The 22,907-nt window shown below is 36.4% G+C and overlaps 1 protein-coding gene and 1 long non-coding RNA gene across 3 annotated transcripts; one reads left to right on the top strand and one right to left on the bottom strand.

Moving 5' to 3' along the window:
• The first annotated feature begins 2,834 nt into the window (after positions 1 to 2,834).
• LOC140014820 (uncharacterized) lies at positions 2,835 to 4,946 on the top strand. Its single transcript, XR_011821518.1, has 3 exons — positions 2,835 to 3,086; positions 4,288 to 4,379; positions 4,491 to 4,946. It is a non-coding gene; the product is annotated as an uncharacterized lncRNA (long non-coding RNA).
• A 6,425-nt stretch (positions 4,947 to 11,371) lies between these two features.
• On the bottom strand, positions 11,372 to 22,859 carry LOC113710231 (uncharacterized). Of its 2 annotated transcripts, XM_072066557.1 has the most exons (9): positions 22,709 to 22,859; positions 22,433 to 22,488; positions 22,195 to 22,330; positions 20,240 to 21,522; positions 17,336 to 18,897; positions 16,158 to 16,285; positions 15,322 to 16,076; positions 12,864 to 12,973; positions 11,372 to 12,089 (listed from the first exon to the last, which is right to left on the bottom strand). In XM_072066557.1, the coding sequence occupies exons 2-9, from the start codon at positions 22,484 to 22,486 to the stop codon at positions 11,750 to 11,752; spliced, it is 4,368 nt and encodes a 1,455-aa protein (XP_071922658.1). In that variant the 5' UTR covers positions 22,487 to 22,488; positions 22,709 to 22,859; the 3' UTR covers positions 11,372 to 11,749. The 2 variants fall into 2 exon arrangements, with proteins under 2 accessions (XP_071922658.1, XP_027088921.2); XM_027233120.2 differs by having other exon boundaries at positions 22,433 to 22,859.
• Positions 22,860 to 22,907: the final 48 nt, after the last annotated feature.

Raw genomic sequence — 22,907 nt, 5'->3', positions numbered from 1 at the left:
CTAACTAGCACAAGAAATGTCCATCTACTTGACGCGAATTATGGACAGTTTGTGATGCGGTAACGGAACCGCAGATTTAGAATTTGTTTCACGAAAGAAATCCATAAAAGAATAAATGAAAAAGGATCTTGTTCTAATTCCAAAATAAACAAAATTCAAACCAGAATCTTAATCCTAGGGCGCACTCGAAGGAACATGGCAAAGCCAACAAACGCAACAAGTGTTAATAAAATCAATAATATTATCAAAAGCCTCTATTACAATAGTTCTAATAACCCTATTTATAGGGTTACTTTTAGTAAAGACATAATAGGAAAAGGAAACCTATAAGATAAGGTAATTTCTTAACTAAAAAGTTCCTAAACACCTAATTAAACAAGAAAAAGAACTAATACTAAAATCCTAAGAAAATATAATGAAATAAGAAAATAATTAAAAATATATTAATGTGTCGAATAAGTCGGATGCTAAACATAGCACCCATCTTTGGACCGGTCATGATTTGGAATTGTGCAAACTGCTTTCTCTTATTTTTCTTTGCATGCTTCTTTGACGCCAACAATCACTATAATAATCCTACCAAAACTAATTAAAAAATAGCGATAAAATCATGAAAAGAATCCTAAATTCGAATCTAAATAATTTATTTCGATTGGGACATGCATTCCTGAACTCAAGGGTAACTCATTCCACATCAGACTCCCCTACTTGAAAAGAACTCGCCTTCAAGTTTGAGATTGGCACACGATCCATGAGAAAATGCAGCCATAACTCTTCCACGAATCTTGTAAGGATAATGCTTACGATGGATTCTAAGTGCCCATTTGCGATCTTAGGATCCATATGGAAAGCTCAAACGTTACAACTTTGCTAGCTTTCATTGTCCAAACAAATTTGATAATTTTTCCTAGATTGATAAGGAGCTCAACTTTCTTGGTCTTTACAGGAAAACATTCTTCCATTGGAGAAAATTTGTCAAAAATCATTTCCTTACCAAAAACAAAATTCTCATAATCGAGGACAACAATTGGCTCAATAGATTTAGATGGCAACTCATATGGTGGTAGTGGATTTATAAGTGAAAGAATTTGATTGATTTGAATCTCCCTGAGAGGACTTTTATTTTCGTCATCTGGAATTACAACTGCTCCATAGCCGCTAGACATCAAATTTGCTTGGGGTTTAATAATTGAAATAGGAACCTCCTTTGCCACATTGGCACCTTCAACTTCCTTTATACCTGCATTAAAATTGCAATCCCTGTGTGCAACAGGTAACAAGTTAGTCGTAATCAACTGACTAGATTTGGATTTTGAACCTCGCTTCAATGGCACGAAGATAATATTTTTGCCATCTTTGACAAAACAATAAATATTGTCATATCCATTATGCATTGCATCTACATCATACAGCTATGGTCTACCAAGCAATATATGACAAGCGTCCATATCCACAACATCAACATATTTATCAATTGAAAATGAAACATGACATCTTGAATTTATCTCAACAGGTTCAGCCCCTTTTATCCAACCGACCCTATAAGGCTTCGGATGCTCTTCAACTAACAATTTTAATTCATCAACCAATTTCTTAGAGACCATATTTGAATGGCTACCACCATCAATTACCAAATTAAAGACATGATTAGAAATCCTACACTTGGTTCGAAATAGTTGATTTCTCTAAGACTCATCTTCCTCTAGTGAAAGATTGCGAACCTTATACACGGGTTGCTAGATTACTGGTTTAGACTTTCCTACAACCATAGGGCTTTAGTTTTACGAATTAGATGTTGATGATCAGTGATCCCGTATCGACAATCGTTATAGATCTGATAACTATGAGAATTCGACGAGACTTCACGAACACCAAGCTTGTCAAGAGTGACTCTCCTAACTGCACAACAATGGTGTGTAGATCTCTTGAAATAGCCTTATGCTACAAGCCTATGGTCCAAATTTTGGAGGCGACATTCCAAATGATCTAGGGTAGAGTCAAAGCCCTCTAGGTAGAATGGAATACATCAGGGTTCGTCAAGGAGAAGTTTGATCTGATACCACGGTGGCAGAAGCGTGTAAATAGGACTTGTTTCATGAACGAAATTTATGAAAAGAATAAAGAAAAAAATCACGGTCTAACCCGAAATAAACGAGATTCAAACCAAAATCTTGATCTTAGGGCGCACCCAAAGGAATATGGCAAAGCGAACCAACACAACAAGTGTTAAAAAAATCAATAATGTTATCAAAAGTCTCCATTACAATAGTCCTAATAACCCTATTCATAAAGCTACTTCTAGTAAAGACATAATAGGAAAAAAACCTATAAGATAAGGTAACTTCTTAACTACGAAATCTCCTAAAACACTTAATTAAACTAGAAAACAAACTAATACTAAAATCTTAAGAAAATACAGTGAAATAAGGAAATAACTAAAAAATATACTGCTGTGTCGACTATGCGGGTGCCCGACACAGCGCCTGTTTTTGGACTCGTTATGATCTGACTTGGAATTGTTCGAACTTCTTTCTCTTACTTTTTTTTTTTTTTTGCATGCTCCTTTGACGCCAACAACCACAATAAAATCCTACCACAACTAATTAAAAAAATAACAATGAGTGCGTTTGGCCTGCTAAAATTTGAATTTATTAGTGATAATGCACCTATACCTATTTGGACATGTTAAATAGAACAGCAAATATATTTTGGATTGATTTTATCTCTACTCTTTCCACGTAAGTAGCATGGTGTAGTTTCGTTCCACGTACATATTAGATAAACAGCCCAAAATTGCTGGCCGTTAATTTTGTCCTTTTCTGTCTGCCCTTTGTGTAAGTTGACAAAGCTGCACAAGGCTTTACTCATGTTAGCCAACCACCCGACCTTCTCCTTTACTCTTCAAATTTCCTCATCTCTCTCCACCAAATAATCACAACCATTTATCAGATCTGCATCTTATCCCATAGGGGCCTGGGCAAGCGCATGGTGTTGGACGAAAAACTTATTTGTGGGATTCACGACAAACCACTGATGAGTTAGAAATCATGCTGCCTTTATCCGCGACTCCAGGCTAATCTATAGAGGTAAATAAGAGTTTATCAGCGACACACTCCAGTGACATCCAATGTATTTCCTTGTTCTTTCAATTTTAATTTTTCTGCTATCAACATGTCTTCCCCTTCTACACCTACCAAGGGGAATTTTTTTAGCTTCACGGGAATTTAATTTTCTATCGAACTAATACCAACCTAACGGTCCATGAAAGAGTTGTTATGTGTTGCTGTTCTGATGATGTATTCCAGGCAAACCTACAGCAATCCACTAATACTTCTATCTTTTGTTACAGTATGGTTGTATTGAGTTGGTCAATTGTACGAATTGCACACTATAGTCCATTTTTGCACGGTTATTAAGACATGATTATAAGTTGTATACTACTGTTCTGTATTTTATCTCCAGAACTAGGGTTTGTTTGCTTGTTTAATTTTTTTATAAATTGAAGGCTACTCTGTGGTGGTAATCATTTAAACTATAAATGGATGTGATTGGGATGGCCATGACTATCTGTAATTTCACCCTTATTTATGCTTAGCATGCTACAATTTTAAGCACAAATTAAGAGATGACAAACTCATATGTTACATCTATAGGGCTGAAAATATAGATGCGGCAATTATCTATTGGTCTGGTAATAGCAGCTTGTGAGCTGCTGTTACTATCTTACAATTTTTTTTTTAAATTATTTTAGATGTAGATATTTGTCCCCGTACATTTAAGTTAAAATTCCTAACTTAACTGAAATTGAAAAAGCACTAAGTGACACGTTTGTTTGCTTAATTATATGACTGTTCCAATATCTGTAACACTTTATTCATCCATTTGTGCTTACACTCATAACAAAAAACTTGTCCATGGATTTGAAAATAATCTTCTTTTGTCCTATACATTTTTAAGCTTGAATGGATGTTGGTGTGTGACTTTGTTCAAAAGACGGATATGCAATGTTGATATTACAAAAATTGTCATCTTAACTGGTTCTAGAGTCCGGTAATTCGTACTCCTTAAGTTATTTGTGGTAGCATTGTTGCACCTATTTTCCTTATAGGTATTGCAAACTCCATTGTATTTGTTAAACCAACACTTGTTTAGCCTACAATGCATTAGTCATTCAGCCCATGAATGCAGCTAAGTGCAAAATTGACTTCCTCTGTAAGTCCCTCTAACCTTTATTAGTGTCATATATTCATTCATGGTCTATTACTAAACAAATTTCGCAATTTGAAGCTTCTCCTACTAGTTGCACATCCTATTGCTCTTCCAACTCATCCAGCGGTTCAAATAACTTTCAACTGTGTATGGACAACTACAATCAGCATGTAAAGCACCGAGAACCTTTATGCTGTTCTATTTTTTTTTTTTGGTCCAAACTAGTGACATTTACATGCCGATGTGCATAACAATGGCAAAATTTCTGCTCTTATATGCAGCAAATGAACAAGAAATTGTAGTGGACTTATACCATGGACTTCAACTTCATCACCACATATGTTGATTGGAAGCAAACGAAAAAATGCAACAATCGTAAGGCAAATGACTAGAATTACGATATGCTTGCCGCATATTTGAGGGAACATTTTGAGATGCAAGTCACCGGAGGCCAGTGCCAGTCAAGATTGTATAGGCTCAAGAAAAAGTGGAATGTGTTTTCCAATTTTCGTGGTTTGTCTTCTAAACCTGAGACTGGGATTGGTTGGGACGAAGAAAGTAACTGCTTCATGGCCAGCGACAAGCACTGGCCCCAAATGGAAGCAGTATGCGAGCATATATTTGCATTCCTTTCTCCATGCTCACCCTCCATTTGTGTATCATACTTGCTCAACGTGAAATACCTACTCAATTGCTTTTACTAAAGTTGTTCAAATAAACGTAAATTCTTTCCAATACTTATTTTTATTCCAACCATTTTTGTAATGTCTGAAGCTACAAAATGACCAGTTTCCAGTCCGTTATTCGATATTACATCGACGTACATTCCTCCTAAATGTTTGACATTTATCGGTTGGCTATTAACTAACTTATCGATCTTTAATTTTAAGGTGACCAAAGACTACAAAGACTTCAAAGCTCTTGGAAGTTGCTTCCTATATGATATTTATACTCAAACAACTTTGAAAAAAACTACAACAGGCAGCTACGCCCAGTCCGCAAGTCAACTGGTCCCCGAGGATGAACACCAGCGGTCACTTCTTGGAATGCTACAAAGAGCAAAAGAAAGGCTCCAGTCTCAACTTCGGCGGCCCTTAGCTACCACTATTACCCTTGGGAATGAGATGATGTATACTAATACCTCTGGTACCGGGAGCGACACTTGGAAAGCGTCCCACCTCAAGTTTTGGCACTACTGGTGATCGTGAGGGATCTAGAGGTGCTAAATCAACAAGATTGTCAAGTGATAGGGAAAGACTAGATGATGCAATTAGCAAAATCTTTTGCATCACCACTGCTTCCATGGAGACAAAACACAGTAGGTATGAAGAGGAAGCAAAGTACAGCGTACCGGTAGTGCAGGACATCATGAAGCACATGCAACTTCCAAAATCGATTAAGTTGAAAGCTACCATGTACTTTGCCCGAAAAAAAAATGAGGGACAAAGAATAGCATTCGTACGCTTTGATGAAGCCAAGTGCTGTGATTATATTAAACTCATTATGGAGGAGCTTGGTAGTGGCATGCCCCTGGAGTGAGTGTTCATATGGATAAGGAGTTGGAGGAAAAGGCCGAAGAGTGTTTGTCCATACCTGCCGAAATTGGACTTGTGCCAATTTGCTTTGTAATTTTCAAAATTCAATTCCCATGCCGAACTTTACTTGAACTATCTCTTGGTTGCTTCTTGACTTAATTCTTAATTGTAACGTTTGGTCTACTCGAACCGGGGTGCTTGGTTGAGTGTTCAATGCTGGTTCTTTACTTCTTCTGAGAAACTTATTTGTGGGAATTATCTAATTTTACAAACGGGTGGCATTGGTGTGTGGCTTTATTTAGAGGAGGGTATTTCATTCTACGTTCAAAATAACTAATGGTGCAGGTGCAATTGTGAAAGGGGTCATAATAACCCGTGGCCATGATTGCTTGTTTTTAAATTGGCAAGGCCACGAAGTTATCACACAGCTAAATTAACAAAAACGTTCGAATACTTTTTTGTTAGAATAGCATTACATCAAGTCCAATTGTTCATAATACATTAATTGAAATTGTTTAAATGGCATCATACCGGTAGTGCATTGTGGAAATGTAGTCATGTCTCTATTGTGTGATGTTAGCCTCAAAAGTGCATCTGACATATAAGGACTTATCAACTTTTTTGAAAATACGAGTCATTTTATCAGTTGCAACCAGGCACAGTGCTCAAGTTTGATAGTGCTCAGTTGTGGCATAAGGAACAACTAATGGAATCCAATGTTTGAAGGATGACTTTGCGAAAACAAGTTGGGACTTGCATTTCTAGGGCGATGGCCCCTATCAACAGGGGGGCCGGGTAGAAAGAAACAGTGCGTTCGTGCTCCGAAAAAATATCTGCTCCATACAGTTCTATATTATAGTGTCCTTGCATATGTTTCAAAGCACGAAATTACTCTACTTTGGGGGAAAGAGTTAAGGAGGACTGCCTCTTGGACAAGGCTCCAGTTCATCAAAGGAGAAAACCAAGCAGGTGAGTTCAAGGTTTGGTTGATATTTTATTTTCTTTCTTCAAAACTTGTACAAAAAACTCCCTTGTTGTGTACTTATTGCAGGGGATATAGATTGCCATGAATACAGTAGTGGCATTCATAGCTCAAACAATGACCTAACATCTGATAATGAGGAGGACGACTTGCTAGTTACACTTGTAGCAGAGTTGATACTTTTACATCCGGAGGTATAAAGGTACAGAGGACCGAATATCAAAATTCCACACCATGATGGCTCATTTTCAGGGTGCCAATGGGTTGAACAGTTGATCAATGGTTATTACAAACGAATAATCTTTGGTTGACGATTTCTTCCTACTTTATGACATACTAAAGTACAATAATTACGTACCTCAAAACTATAAAAAAAAAACGAGTCAAAATCGAAGAGGCACTGGCCATGACTTTGGTAATGGTAAGTCATAATGCCCGCAACCGAGTTTTGACAGAGCGTTTCAATAGATTAACGGGGACAATTAACTGAAATGTAAGGGAAATTCTACACGGTCTTTGTATGTTTGTTTCGCAAATAATTTGCCCGTTTGACTACGATCTAGTACATCCAAGAATCGAAAATTCGACAAAATACTTCCCGTGGTTCAAGGTTAGGCTGTGTCTACCAAAATAAGTATGCAAATGTTTGAAGTTCTTTTATCTGAACACAAGCCGTTATAAGAGAGCAAATGTAATTTTAATTGTTGGAAAATGCAGGATGCAGTGGGAGCAATCGATGGCACTCACATTCCTGCGTGCCCGCCCTCGGGTCACTAAATGGCGTACGTAAATCGACTTGGGTTTCAGTAGCAAAATCTTCTGGCAGTTTGTGATTTTGACATGCGATTCACGTACATATACGCTGGATGGAAAGAAAGTGCACATGATGCCCAAGTGGTGGATGATGCTCTATCACACTCGTTGAACTTTCCAATGCCACCTCAAAGTAAAATGTTTTGTAAAGTACGCTTAGAAAAATTAAGGTTAAAGTACTTAAAAGTACGTTAAAGTATATAGTTTGACAGTACTAATTTAAGTACTATTTTTTTGAAATATTTAAACATTTAAAGTACTACAGTCAAACAATATACATTTAAAGTTCTATAACTTTTGCTTCGAGATGGGTTTCTGTTTTAGAATTCAAAGTACTTTAAAGCCACAAGTTTTTTCAAGTACTTATTTAAGTACAATTTTTTTGAAGTACTTTAAACAGTTAAAGTGTTATAGTAAAACATTTAAAGTACTATAACTTTTGCTTAAAAATTCTACAATCATTAGGAACTGACACCTAACTATATACATTTAAGGTAAATACTACCTTGTAGATGCTGCATATAAGAATGTTCCAGGTTTTTTACCACCGTATAAGAATGCAGCACGGGAAGGGGGGTCCAAAAAATGTTTTATTTAGTACGTGCCACTCGAAGTTTAGAAATGTCATTGAACGAACCTTTGGAGTGTTGAAGAATAGATTTAAACTTTTAAAGGGATCAACTCAAGTTTTTACATGACGACTCAAGTTAGTGTTGTTATAACTTGCTATGCATTGAACAACTTTCTTCGCTTAAACCAACCAGGCGACGCCCACTTTCAATTGTACAAGGAGGGCAATGTTGGATTAGAGCACCAAGAGGGTGGCATTGAGAGGGCAAACATTCAGCCATTGAATGCATCCCGAGCTGAAATTATGGCTTGGAAGGTTAGGCAGGATGCGATTGCAACTGAAATGTATGGAGCACAATGTAGGAGGAAACGCTAGACAGTGAGGAGTGTAACTCAGACCTAGCGTTTCACCGAGGGCATTAAGTTATATTTGTGTTTGAAAAAAAGGGCTCAAATGGTTGCCAAGCAAATTTAGATTGTGTATGAATAAACCACTATTCTACTATGGTGTATCCATTAGACAGTAGATAATCATAGATAAGCTTAGGAAGTTCCATGTAATATCCGTAAAGCTGCGTGGTTTGTATTGCTATGGCTGGCTTTTACCATGATTGAATGTTTATTTTATTTGCAACGGTAAATGTGTGTGTGACCGGATGGAATGAGTTTCCTATTGCACTAAATAATTGTCAGGTTATCCAAACACCTATTTGGAATATATTCATGTTGTCCAAACGATTATCTTTCACCCCTACATTTCAAAAAGTCAACAAATAATTATTCAAAGAATTATACCAAATAATCTACTATCGAAACTCACTCAATAAAACCATGAAGATAGTCCTAAATTTGAACCTAAATAATTTATTCTAATGTGGAGGATGCATCCCTGAACCTAAGGGATAACTCGTTCCACATTAGTTTGAAAACAATTGATATCGGCATTTAGGTGTAAAATGTTTTACATAGGCATATGTTAAAACAATTGATATTGGCATTTGGGTGTAAAATGTTTTACATAGGCATATGTTATTGGTTTAACAATGAATAAAACCATGAAACATGTAATTTTGTGAAAAACGTTTACTTGAAGAAAGATTTCTTGACAAGCTTTTACTTAATGGAAGTGAATAATACTTAATGTATTTTTTTCGTCTAATAAATATGTTAGATAGTGTTTGGGAAGAATAAAATAGACTTGACAATATATCTATGGTTAAAACATACAAGGGGTCCTAACTGTTGTCACTTTAGAGAAGTTTGGGATCAGATTTTACCAAAAATATAAAAATTCAAAATGTAAGATACAGAAAACACCACGTAATTCTAATTCAACTAATATGTGCAAACTCATCTGTACTCAAGATGTACAAATGGTTATCAACGAATTACAATATGCTAAAAAATTCTTATATTATTCAGGAATGGTTCACTGGCAACCGTTCCTCAGTGTTTTTAAGATCGGACCGGACCGGACAGTCGAACCAGTTCGACCGTGAACTGCCAATGCTGCCGGTCTGGTTGTATGCTAAACCCGAAGGATGTTAAAGAACCGGTCAAAACCGGTAAAAACTGTTAAACCGGTAAAACCAGGTTGAAACGTAAAAGTTTGATTTTAAGTTTTCTTATCAATATGGCCCACTTTACTAAATAATGAATACATTTGCTCCTTGATTTACTCTTCCACACCAAACGTCCACCAACATAATTGAGAATATCACTCCTCCGTTACCAAACTTCCACCATCATCCAAATTCCACAACCTTATCTTTATCTTATTGAAGTCTAAAGCATCTAGGATTAGTCCAACCATTATATCTTCATCTTTTAAACCTCAATCTCTCATCTTGGTTTCATTCACGTCATTCAAGGCAAAGACCGTAGAATCCAACATCAAGATTTTCTCTGTCTTCTTGAACAAGACCAAGAAGAAGATCAGTTGCATCATCATTAGCGGCAAAAGATACTTAAAAGAAGATCTACACTATATGCTTAGGTATCAAAGATCAAAGTGTTTTATCAATCACTATTGCTTTCCAAGACCAATCTCACTAGATCTGGGGGTGTTCAATGTGGTGGTGGAGGAGATGCACCTCCAACTTCGATCAAAGGCAATTCCCAATTAGATGTTGGTTTTTTTTCGCTCTTTTCTTATTTTCTTCGTTTGTGTTTTGGGGAGTTTGAAACCTCTCCCCAACTCAAAAAATCTGAAATTTATTTCTATGTACTTAAATTCTTTTTTTTTTTTTGGTTTTGGTGAAAAAGACAATTAGTGGCTGATTTCTGCAAAATTGTTTAATGTGATTATTCTTTGTAAATCATGATGATAAATTTGGGATGTTGATGTTATACACTTGTCACCGTAGATCATGTCACTACTGCAGATGGGGTCATTGATGGTGACAGAGATTATTTTTAGAATTTGTAATTTTAAAAAATAAATATAAAAATATTGAATCATTGACCCAGCCAGTTAAACCGATTGAACCGAAAAAAATCGGAACCAGTAACTCAATCGAGTCGTTCACCGGTCCGAGTTTTAAAATATTGTCGTTCCTACCACTCTTCCGATTAAAATTGTACTCTGCAAGGAAGTTGAGGTGGTAAGGCATGCAAGATGCAATGTTATGCTTCCTATTAAACCATACAGTAAGGCATGTCTCCTGTGATACCTTAATTGATTAGCTAATATTAAATGAGAAAACACATATTCTTATGATGTGTGGTGGAACGATTAGTGTACCAAATTTTGGCATCCTAAATCCAATTTCCTAATTTATGGTCAAATGTCTTGCTTTTCAACTATTCAAAAATCTCGTAGAATTTCATTCCAAGCATGCGAGGAACAAAGGTCCAAGCTTCCAAGTTTTATTGCCATTTCCCACCTAGAGCAAATTATTTCCATCACTTACACGACATAAGTTTGACAAATCATAAGGTCTTGTACGGTCACTCGTGCTTCCGAATGCGGCCGATCAAGTCACAATCGCACGCCTGCATAACCAAGGGAGTAATTGAAAATTAACAACTTCTGGCCAAGCACCAACCAGAATTTTGGCATGCTACAAATTTCACCTAGGTAAAATAGCTCTTAATCGATGTAGGTTAGGAAATCAATACCCGATCTTCACATCATTATGTGATGAATTATTGAAGACTTGGCAATTATAATAATTTAGAAGAAAAAATACAAAAAATGCATTATACATTATAGAAGTATTCTTCTTAGCATCATCATCAACACAAGAAAGACAAGTGAACATGTCACAATACTCATTTTATAATGCAGTTCTGAAATTCACATATTTTGAATACTGTTTCAAAAAGAAGGAAAAAGAATAAAGCAAGATTCTCCCTATCCACGTTTCAATACAATGTTGGCACCTGACTTTGCAAATATTTACTAAGTGTGCCTTTGTATTAGCCGCCTAGCATCTAAACCTCTATGGGTACACTTTAACATAAACCCCAGAGATGAGTACAAAATTGATCAACTAGCACTGTCTTCATAGAGATGTATTGCAACACAATTGACATATCTCCCTGTGATATCTACTGGTCGAAGAATCTGCTTCAGCCTCTTCACATGGAGCGAGGAGATGTCAAAATTTTAGCTGCAATATCCACCCTCCAACATGAATCAAGCTGCACTTGCAATAGTCTGATTTGCATTTGTGGAAATGCATTTGCTAGATGAATGAAGAGACCTAAAGGATGATTGTTGCTCATTGCTCAAGGAAGAAAACCACTTTCTTACAGCGTCCATTGCAACTGGTTGATTACCAGTAGCAAAACTCTCAAAATTCGCTTCAACAACTTCTTCAAATGACTTAGCGATTAGATCAAGTAAGGCAAATGCAGAAGCAAACTGGATCAGAAGACCAAAGTCCTTAAATGTGGTGCGGCTGAGAAAAGCAGACAACCATTGCCTGATGCTCTCAACTCCAGAATTCTCATATCCATTGGCATCGACTCCAATCCTGAGTGCATCATAGTACAAATAAATTATTTGATTTAATGGATTAAACCAAGAAACTACCAAGAAGTGCATGTGAATTCAAGGAAAAGAAACCCACAATAATGTGACAGAAACGGTCTTAGTGTTGGCAACGACTAGGCAAGATATGAATTCCAGTGTACCACTAAAAACAATGAGCTATAACTACGCTGACTTATTGCCCTGAAGATGAAATGCAGCACATGCATATTCTCTACCAGTTTCTAACGCATTTTAAGCATCTTCAGCTGATAAGGCATTACCTTGCAACAATCAGGAAATCTCACAAATACTGGAGCACACAATACAACATTACCACCATGGAGACCGAGCCAATTAAAAAATATTTTAAAGTTCACTTAAATATGTACTCTTAAGCCGCATAAGTCAATGACAGCAACTGTTTTTCACCTTCAAATTTACACACTACCTCTTCTTCACTATTGAAGGGAGACTCAAAATTTGTTGGAATACAACTTCAAATGACTCGAGATGATATTTACAACACAATAAATACAAAACCGACTGAACATAAAAGGTGATGAGAACACAATAAGCTCTCAATTGGCAAATCATCAAGACAGTAACAAATCCAAACTCCGGAAGATCAACAAATTATGCTAGTTTCAGGAGACTGCTGTTGCTTAATTCCCTCCTTTTGTAAATTTGAATTAACAACTTGCTATATTACTAAAGTTCATACAACAGTAAGCATTTTTACAGCAATATGATGTACATTTGCATGTTGATGGCTTACCTCCCAAGTTGACCCAGAAGAGTTATAATGGCAGGAAAAAACTGCTCTTGGACACAGTCCAGCATCCGAAAAAGCGGCAAGACAATATTGCCAAATGTCCAGTCCCAGCTCTGTATACGATGGATAAATGGGTAAGATTGAGATAAAACTTCTTTAGTGGAGGGGAAAATTTTGAGACAGAATTAACATCAAACAATGTGTTTGGTTACTTAGGAAGAGAAAACAGGCATCAACTTGTTAAAAATAAAAATATAAAAAAGGAAATGAACAAATGAAAGATTTACAAACTTAGAGATTCACCAAATCATTATAAGATAACAACAGGTTTAAAACTCAGTAATGGACGGGTTTAGAAATTCTCATATACTTCTACTCATTTGGTAGAACATTCCTAACTGCTTAAACCAACTACATTTTGGTTTAAAAGAAAAAGAAACACTTAAGATATACAAAATTATAACTGCTTTTCATATCTGCAGACTTTCCTCACCTACATGCCTCTTTAAATGTGATACATTATAGGATAATAAATGAGCGTGTGAAGTTAACAACATCCTCAATGGACACCATCAAACAAATAAATAGACACTAGACATGAACCAATTAATTCCAAATCAACCTCATAATTTATCCAAAATGTAACAAATAATTCATTACAACAACTTAACATTATTTCCCTAAATTGACACCAAACATGAACCAAATTAATTCCAAATCAACCTCATAATTTATCCAAAAAAAAGTCACAAATAATTGATTACAATAACTTAACATGATTTCCCTAAATATCCATACAGTTTAATATCCAGAGTTAAGAACATTCAAACTACTCCAGATGACATAAGAAAATTACCTCTCTCTCCCAACTAATCAACCTTTCTTTGTTGTTTATGATGTTATAGATTTCTCCAGTTAAACCCAAAATAAACAAAATCACAAAGCTACACAACTATCAGGGTGTTGGTCCAAACTAACTCACAAGAAGAAAGGCAGCCAAAATTGGCAGTCTTTTCAGTTCATTCAATTCGACGATACCAGCATAAGTAGACTTATTAAGTGCTCCACATTTCCAGCTCAATCATGAGTTCCCTGATGAGGGTACTCATAATTGACAAGTGCACAAATTTCATTCCTGGACTACCAACTAAAAACAGGTTCATCTTCATAGAATGGCTAAAGCTATTGAGAAGCACAGATACTTCTAGTATAAATTGGCAGATCATTTTTTGAGATGACTTGAGAAGAGATCCATAAGCAATGATGCAAACACCTAACACTCCATGGACGAGGAAACACTAAAAGCAATACTCCCTTGTTCCACATACAGAAACTTAGGCAGCATACAAAATTGTAGCATGCAAAAATTGAACTAAAATTATTTGCAACAACAATTACATTCTGAAAGCAAATCCAGATTTGGAACATGTCAGAGTTTTAAAAACAAGTTCACTGGAGAAAAGAATTAGAATCTTGTAAGAGCGTGTCTTGAGGGTATTTTGACAAAAATAGCTGATTGGAAGCAGTTGTAGCTCAAAGTTTACGAGTAACAAGCATGCTGTGTTTCTCATAGCTTGCAGCAAGGGAAAATATTGGGTCGGTTACTTTTAATTGGCATTACAACTTGGAAGCACATAATAATATGGCAGGGTAACGCTTCATAAAAATTTAAGTTCTCTACATGGACAGTTAGTCCGTCCTAAATTGAGCCTCAACATGTATGCCCTATATTGAGAAATATCCACTGGGCAGCAATGTTGCTTCACATCATCCCATACACAAGGCAGCCAATTTGGAAAAAGAATTAGCATTAAATTTAATGAGCATCCTTAACAATCCAAATCTAAACAATCATCGTAACAAGATGGTTAAAATCCTTAAAAGGTTAAATTTTTTTTAATTAACAATGAAACAAAGAAGTTACTCGAGGTAATCGGATCAAAACCACTAAAGCAGGTACTAGGATGGCAAAACTGCAGGCAAGCCAAACTCCAAAAAAACTAATCCACGCATATCTATTCTTAAAAATTCATCATTTTAACTTCCACGCAAAATCATTTTTTTAATCCTATGGACAGGACAATCTATCAATAGTTTCTGCCAGAAGTAACTAACAAATTACAGAGGAACTTCGAGATGACCCTCTGCGAATATGCTCCTGCCACAGGTAAAATGACTTGTACCACATCTGAAGAAGTTCCTAAGAAGTTTGCAAAGTGTATTCAACCAGATTCTAAGAAGAATATGCAAAAACAACTTCTTAACCATATTAGCTATCAAGCAACAAAGACATCAAATTTTCCGCGCAAGTGAAGCTTGTTAAAATTCAGAGATGTAGAACCTAGTAATTCCTGAAGAATTTTGAATATAAGATTTACAGATAAGGAAGGAAGATTATATGACAAAAGTTATCAGCTAAATGATAAATGTTTAATAGTCAAAAAGCATTGGAGCAACGTACCACAGAAACTGCCACAAGTTCTAGCAATGAAAGCGTATCAATGAAGTTGATCAAGTTTTCATTAGGAACAAAATTCGATGGAATAGCCTCTCCATGGCATTGAACATCCATCTTTTTCATTTCCAATATCACTGATTGACAACTTGATGAATTCAATGCTTCCATTTGTTCCTTAAGTTTTCCAAGGAGAATGGATACAATAAAATCAACTGAAACCACACCATCCTTAAATGGACATGAACTACATGCTGAAATCTTCATTGATGTCCCAGCAACAGAAGGCAAGCAGGAAATGCAACCGCCTGACAAATCTTGCCTCTCAAGGAACACCACAAAACATTTCAGGACAGACATTTTTAAACTGAAGCCTTCTAGGGTAAAATATTTTGAACTGCAGAGATAGGCAAAGACATGGAGAAGCCTTAGCAGCAACAGAGAATTAATCTTCCTCATGCTAAGTATGTTGCAAGAGACCTCACAAATGAAACCAATTTCATCAACTGCTGCAAATATCGAAGCTAATAATAATCCGCCAGCAAACAGCAAGTCAGTGGAAGCTGGTTGGATGGACCAGAAAATGCAATTATCGTTAAGGACAACCTTGGCTCTTGAATCATGTTGAAGCAACACTCCATGGGATACATCATCATACACCAAGATTTGCCTATTTATAAGGAAATCCTCAATAAGAGACACTAGTTCATGCAAATCACATGATTCCAGAAACATTTTCCTAGTATCGGCATCATTCAGCACTGCAAATACAGACAATTTGAGAAGTAGGATCCAATGAAGCATTATAAGAAAAAAGGACATCCAAAGAAGGGATTACACACCTGCTCGCATTTGTTGAGCAAAAGAATCTATAAAGCCAAGAGAATTGCACACTAAATCGCCATGGTCACCATTTGCAATCTCAGATGTGTAATGCAATAACAGCGAAAAGAACCCTGAGACCCGTTCCCTGGGAAATAGCAAAGAGACGAAAAGCATGTAAGCTTACAATTCAAATGAAGCATAATTACAGCCACCAGATCAATTCCAAGAAAATACATGCAAATTCCACAATATGAAGAAGAACAGAATAATGAAGATTCATCACACCCTTTTCAAGAGAAAATTGATTATAAAATATTGAAAAGGCAAGCTTCTAGCGAACCTTTCCACCAACAAGCCATTTACATACCAACTACTGCCACCCTTACCTGCCCTGCAACCCTAATATTTCAGTAGTATGAATTACCTTGTCCACAGTTCCCATTTTCTGAGACAAAAATTATTATATTTTGTAGCAGAAGAAACTTCAAAATGCAATTGAGTATGACTTCACATGTAACAACATTTAATACACCAGGAATACCAATCAACATCTTTATTATAACATCTACACCAATGAAATGCAATCGAATATGACTTTACATATAATAACATCTATATACCAATGATTATCTATACTAAATGGATAGTAGAGGGTTGGGTGTTAACTGTTTTTTGTCATTTTCTGTATTTCCTCATTTACCCTTCACTAAAAAGCTAAAGAGTACCACATCTTCCTCAAAAAAAAGAACAAAAATATACACTCGCATTTATTGGTGAAAAGAAACCTCCAATGACTGCCTGTAACTTCTTTTTCTTTTAAGGAAAGGAAAACAAAATACTCCCATTTACAAAACCTAAGTAAACCTTTAATATTTGCTAATTATTTTTTTCTTATTACTTTTTCTTCTAATTTTCACACACATAGGGTGTGCCTGCCCCATTAGTGAAGACTATGATTTTTATCTCCTATCCAGTTATCTCACTCTATGCTACTTCCCAAGACATCCCTGCTGAAATAGGTGAAGCACATCCCATGCAGTTGCATTCACAGCCATATTAACTTCTGCAGTAAGAGTACTACACTTCAAGAGTTACAAACTGTGTATAGACAATATTTAGTAAACATAAGACTTCTAAACAAGTTGAATTTAATAAGATCCTACCACACCACCAGGAGTCTAGAAAATACACTTACTGAGTTGAAAGATTGTCGGCCTTCTGTAAAGAAAGCAGAATATTCTGCATCCATAACTTTAACGAAGAGTTACTCGACAACTTTGACATACAATCAGTGATAAAACTGAATATCGTAGAAATGGAGCTGCTGTCATTATTACTTGAGGAAACAGCACAGTATACTGGATACCCATTGAATGCAGCACTCCTGCTTTCACAGGGCATTTTTAACTCAACATTTTTCTGAGCAGTTGATGCCATGATCAAGTTATTGATCTGACTGGAAGAAGAACTGCTCACGCATATAACATCTGAGTCGTAACTCCCATTGTTACCCAAGTTTTCAGAGCTTCCTTTAGTAGCCATCCCAAGTGACAAAATCTTTGAAGCCTCAATGTCCTTCAAATTCCTGTTATTGGAATCAATCTCCAAATTAACCACATCAAAATTGCAAGATGGTACAACATTCTGCTCTGCATTTGAAAATACTTCACATAAACTCTCATCCGGTAGAGATCTAGAAGTACAAATTTCAGTTTCAAAAGTCTCATTAAATGGAAACTCAATATTGCATAGGACAGGAGAAAGGGGAGAAATGGGCTTTCTAATTGCTTTGCAGAATCGGTTTTCATCAATAGGATTGTCCAATTGAACAAGTCCCATGTAATCATGACCAAACACTTCTTCAGCGTTCGTTAGCTCATGCAGCTTGCTTCCAAAATGATTAGTTATGCCGTCCTTCAAAGTCGGGGCAGTTTGAAGTACATCGCATACAGCTGGTGAAGCATTTTCGCAAACATCAGAATCTTCAGCACTGGTTTTCAGGACACAACGGTCACACAAATGAGGTACTGCTACACCTTGTCCATTGGATACTTTTTTCTTCTTATCAGGTCTAACCAACTTGCTATACATATTATCTTGTACCAAAACTCTTTCTCTGAAAGATTTAGGGCATTCACCATCCAACATGCCATGAAGCACAGATAATTTCTCTAAGACCTGCTGATGCCACTTTTGACCTGCTGAATATAAATCTTCAATGGATTCAACTGCATCAGAAACCCTTTTCCTTTTCCTTTTCTTGTAGCTCCCACTCTCAATAGCACCAGATTTAATAGGACTTCCTACACTATTTTCGGCCCCCACTGCAAGTTTTTTGTCATATCTTTTTCTTGTATCGCTTGACAACCTGGAAGCGGTTGGTCCTATAGTTTGTCCATGTGCCAAATTAGCTGATGCAGTGACAGAAAATGTACCTCTTTCCTGTGAGCCGACCAATGGTCTATCAGAAAAAGATGCCGAACTGGAATTTATGGCAGAACTCTGTAACATTTTTCTGTTGGAACCTCTAAGCAGAAGCTCCAAATTAGAATCAATACCTGTAGTGGGACTTAAGTACATCTCTCCAGACACAGGAGGCAACGACACATTTAATCTTTTGTTTCGCTTCAGTGGAGTAGATCCACCCGTAGCAATGCTGGTTATACAACTTGGTTTTACGTGCTCATTCTGAGTGTGAAGTACCAACTGCGATGGTTTGAGGTGAAGATGCTCTTGATCCAAGTCTAGGCCCCCTTCCTGCAACAAGGATATAATCTTTAGCAAATAGAGCCAGGCTACATAAAATTTTGGATGGCCATAGATCCAGAAATGAAAGAAATACTAGAGATATATAAACACGAAACATCAAGCTAATGGGCACAATAACTTCAAATTATTCAATCCTTAAAAAAATTCTAGTATAGAATAAGTCTAGATGGCTAGAAAAAAAAATCTACCCAATTCATCAATTACTTTTCCTAGTAGGTTCTGTATTTCTTTCACTTTTTTCTCCATGCAGTAAGGCAGCCCATGTCTTCAATTCCCAACAGGTTCAGTATACAGTTGAGTAGAAAAAGGCTCACCAACTAATAACTTTGGTAAAAAAGAAATAATAGTCGCTCCATCCCACTGTCTTCCTTCAACTTTCTCACCACCCATAAAATAGACTGGCAACACATTTTCTCCTTGCATAGTTCCAAACTTTCCATTTTCTCTCTGCATACTTCCAAAATTTACATTTTCTCCCTGCATACTTCCCAACTTTCCCTTTATGATAACAATGTATCTAATAGCAGGATATACAAATCAAACACATCAAATTTTTTCAAGACTGCATGGTTATAAGAAATGCATTTCGTGAGATGTCCACATTAAAGGTTCAAGCACTTCGTCGACTAAGCAGTCAGACCAATTACCATCTTTTGGGCATAGGCCAAAGACTTGCATTTTAAATCTCAAGAGCTAGGAGTTATGCTCAAAATAAATGTAAAGACATAAATATCACTGAATATGTTAATAATACTTACTAAAGGAGAAATTTTTTTTTCTATATTGGGAGGAAAGCAGAGATTGCTGATTGATGCTGTGGAATATACTATGCAAATTTTTTTTTTTCTATTTCAAGAAAAAAATGTTAACACCAAATGAAGTAATCGCGTATACATACATACACCACTTAAATACCCACACCTAGACATCCAATGTCCAAAAGACATGTACGCACTCAGTTAAAACTTTAGAAAGGACAAAGCATTCTCATATTTTGCATTTCCAAATCCTAGCAATCTTCAGTTTTTAATTTTCCCTGGAAACTGCTTCCTCTTTCTTTTCTTTTTTTTTTTCCAGTTTCGGGACATAAAAACACTTCCCAATATTCTAATGATCACCTCAATGCATAGTGCATTTTGCAGCATTTTTGGAATGCTATCAAAACTTTCTGAGAGCCTACTAAGGCTTGTCTTTCTTTTTTGAATTTTCTTTTACCTGGTTCAGAGGAATGCCTTGAAAATCACCACTTGGAACTTGCTTTTTACGGATCCCAAATCTCAGCTTGAAAAAAGACCAAGACACAAGTAGAAGAGAAATAAAAAATACACACCTTTTCCAAGTTATTTATACCATCAAATTTGTGAAAGAGGCAGTTGTCCAGTAAGTCTAAGCGCTGTGCAAATGGAATAAACTCCTGCTTTAGGCGATGTACTTCTTGCTGAAGTAGACAATTGCGACCTACTTCCAACTTAGCCACTTCTTTGGCATGCTTTACACGCTTCTTTTCAAACTTCAATTGTTTCCTTAACAGCTTGATTTCAGCAGTTTCATCTTTCAAACTTTTACCAGATGCAGGATGAGATGACTCAAACAATTTACCAGATGAAACAAGTTCCTGAATCTCTCTTTGCACTTCCTCCAACCTTTTTCTATTGCCCTCCAGTTCATGAAACAAATGATCTGCATGATTTTTTTCCTCCATGGCTTTCCTCTTGTATCTTTTTGCAGCCTTCATCTGGTTTTTTGCTTTCTCAATCTCAGATATTGCCTGCTTCTTTTCTCTAACATTTTTCTGCTGCCATTCCCCAAGCTTGTTACGTGCCTCTAGTGCACCAGCTTCACTCTTCCAAGTCAAGGACCCTACTTTACCAGCAAGTTCTGCAAGTCCACCAGGTGGGTTTTCAACGGGAATGTCAACAAACTTTCTGTTAGATACAAGATTAGATATCTGCTTCTCCAATTCTTCAAGCCTATGTTTATTTTTGTCCAACTGCCAAGCCAAAGCATCAGCACGACTTCTCTCATCCATAGCTTTCTTCCAATTTTCCTCCGCAAGCTTACCTTGTTCTGCAGCTTTGGCCTTCTCCATGTCTGCACGCATTCTCTCCTTAGTTGTGTTTTCTTTTTCAGCTTTGAGCTTCTTGTTTTCCTGTTCATGCTTTGCTGTCTCCAACGCCAACTTTGATTTTGCTTCATCCACTTCACATTTTAAGCTCTCCAACTGATGTCGAAGTTCCTCAACCTTTACCCTTTCAATATCAGCAATCCTCTTTTCTTCGCTGGCCTTCTTTTTTTCTGCATTTAATTTTTCTGCTGCATCTCTGGCTTTTTTCCTCTCCTTCTCAACTTTCTCTTTTTCTGTATCTACTCTCTTTCTCTCCTTCTGTAAAAGCTCCTTATGCTTATTTATCTCTGTTTCAGCTTCCGAAACACGTTGTTGCAAATTTGCAACCTCCTCATCCACTCCTTTAGCTGCCAAACCTCCATTCTCCTGCAACAAAAGAATCTGAGACTTCAGAGTAGAAATCTCATGCTCTAAAGTAACTCGTGTAGCAGATTCTAACACTTTATCTTGCTTTTCACTCTCTGCCCGTGCCCGCTCATCCTCAAATGCTGAAATGGAAAAATACTCAAACATAAGCAGACACAAAAAAACAACAAACTGATTCCCACACCAAAAATACACTATCACAAAACTCAAAAAAAATCTTGCACTATGACATTAAAACACGAGTTACTCTCCCAAAATTAAAATCCGATGATATTCAATTAGCATGATTTGTATGAAAATTTCTTAAAGTACTTCATTAGATGCATAAATGAGCTGAAGTCAGGCCTAAATTTAGTTTGTTCAATTTTTAATTGAATTTTATGAAATTATATTTTAATTTGGCTTATTATAATCCAACCTTAGCCCATTGAGCTTTTATCAAGCGAAGGTCAAGTTTTTGCTTGATCAATTCACCTATAAGTCTATAACTTCAAGTTTTATGCTTATTTAACTAATACTGAATCCAGTTCAACCTTAATTTGATTACTTGACGAAGCCATCTCACACAGCCTGATGATCAAGCCGAACTCAGATATAGCACTTTGGTTCGTCTTTCAACCCTAAATGCAAATAAATACAATTATTGTACCTTAACTAACCCTATGCATCATGATCAAAAATTACAATACCCAAAAAAAAAAAAAGCAACCGCAATTTTCTTGAACTTGCACCAGAAAAACAAATCAAAGTAATTTATATAAAAAGAATTATCAACAATTATGAAAACATTGTACCTTTCTTGAGAGCTTGATATTCAGATTTTAGCTTGTCATTTTCCTGCTCAAGAAGTTTGATTCCTTTCCGAAGAGCATTTCGTCCATCTTCAACCTTGGAATGCTTCTCTTTTAATTTCGTATACTTCTCTTTCCACTATCATCATATTCAGAAAAAAATATCACATCAATGATAGAATATTCAAGAAAATTATGCAATAATATTTTTGAAAAATCAGTGAAATGAGGAGAGCTTTACCTGTTGACAGCAGGAGTTGCAAGACTCATCCTTTACCGTAACATCTTCCTCCATTACTAACACCATTACAAAGTGTTAATCAAAGTTAAGATCATCAAAAGCACATCATTCCAAGGAAAAAAATTATGATTCCATATTTGCGGCTGAAGAGCTCACAAAGATGGAGCTTCTTCAGCGATGGTGGAAAGGAAGAGGGCGGCGGAAGCGGAGTAGCGGGAAGTGGGAAGTAGGAGAGGGCTCCTGGACGACGGCGTTTGGGGTTTCTTTAATTCTTACCTTTGAGTAGGGAAGAAATCGCTTACTAATAGAACCAATTGCATACTCTCAGTTCGGTTTATTGTGATATTTGTGGCTTATTTGTTGTGGTTTATTCCTTTCCGGGTGCTTAGTCGGTTTATCCGTTAAGTGGAGGAGTAAAGGACGACTCTGCAATTCTTGCGAAGAACCGGACAAACGAATCAAACCGACTCAAACT

Source organism: Coffea arabica, chromosome 9e, assembly GCF_036785885.1.
Source record: "Coffea arabica cultivar ET-39 chromosome 9e, Coffea Arabica ET-39 HiFi, whole genome shotgun sequence".
Classification (NCBI taxonomy): Eukaryota; Viridiplantae; Streptophyta; class Magnoliopsida; order Gentianales; family Rubiaceae; genus Coffea; species Coffea arabica.
Note: the sequence above shows the minus strand (reverse complement) of the source record. Positions and strands in the feature narration are given on the sequence as shown.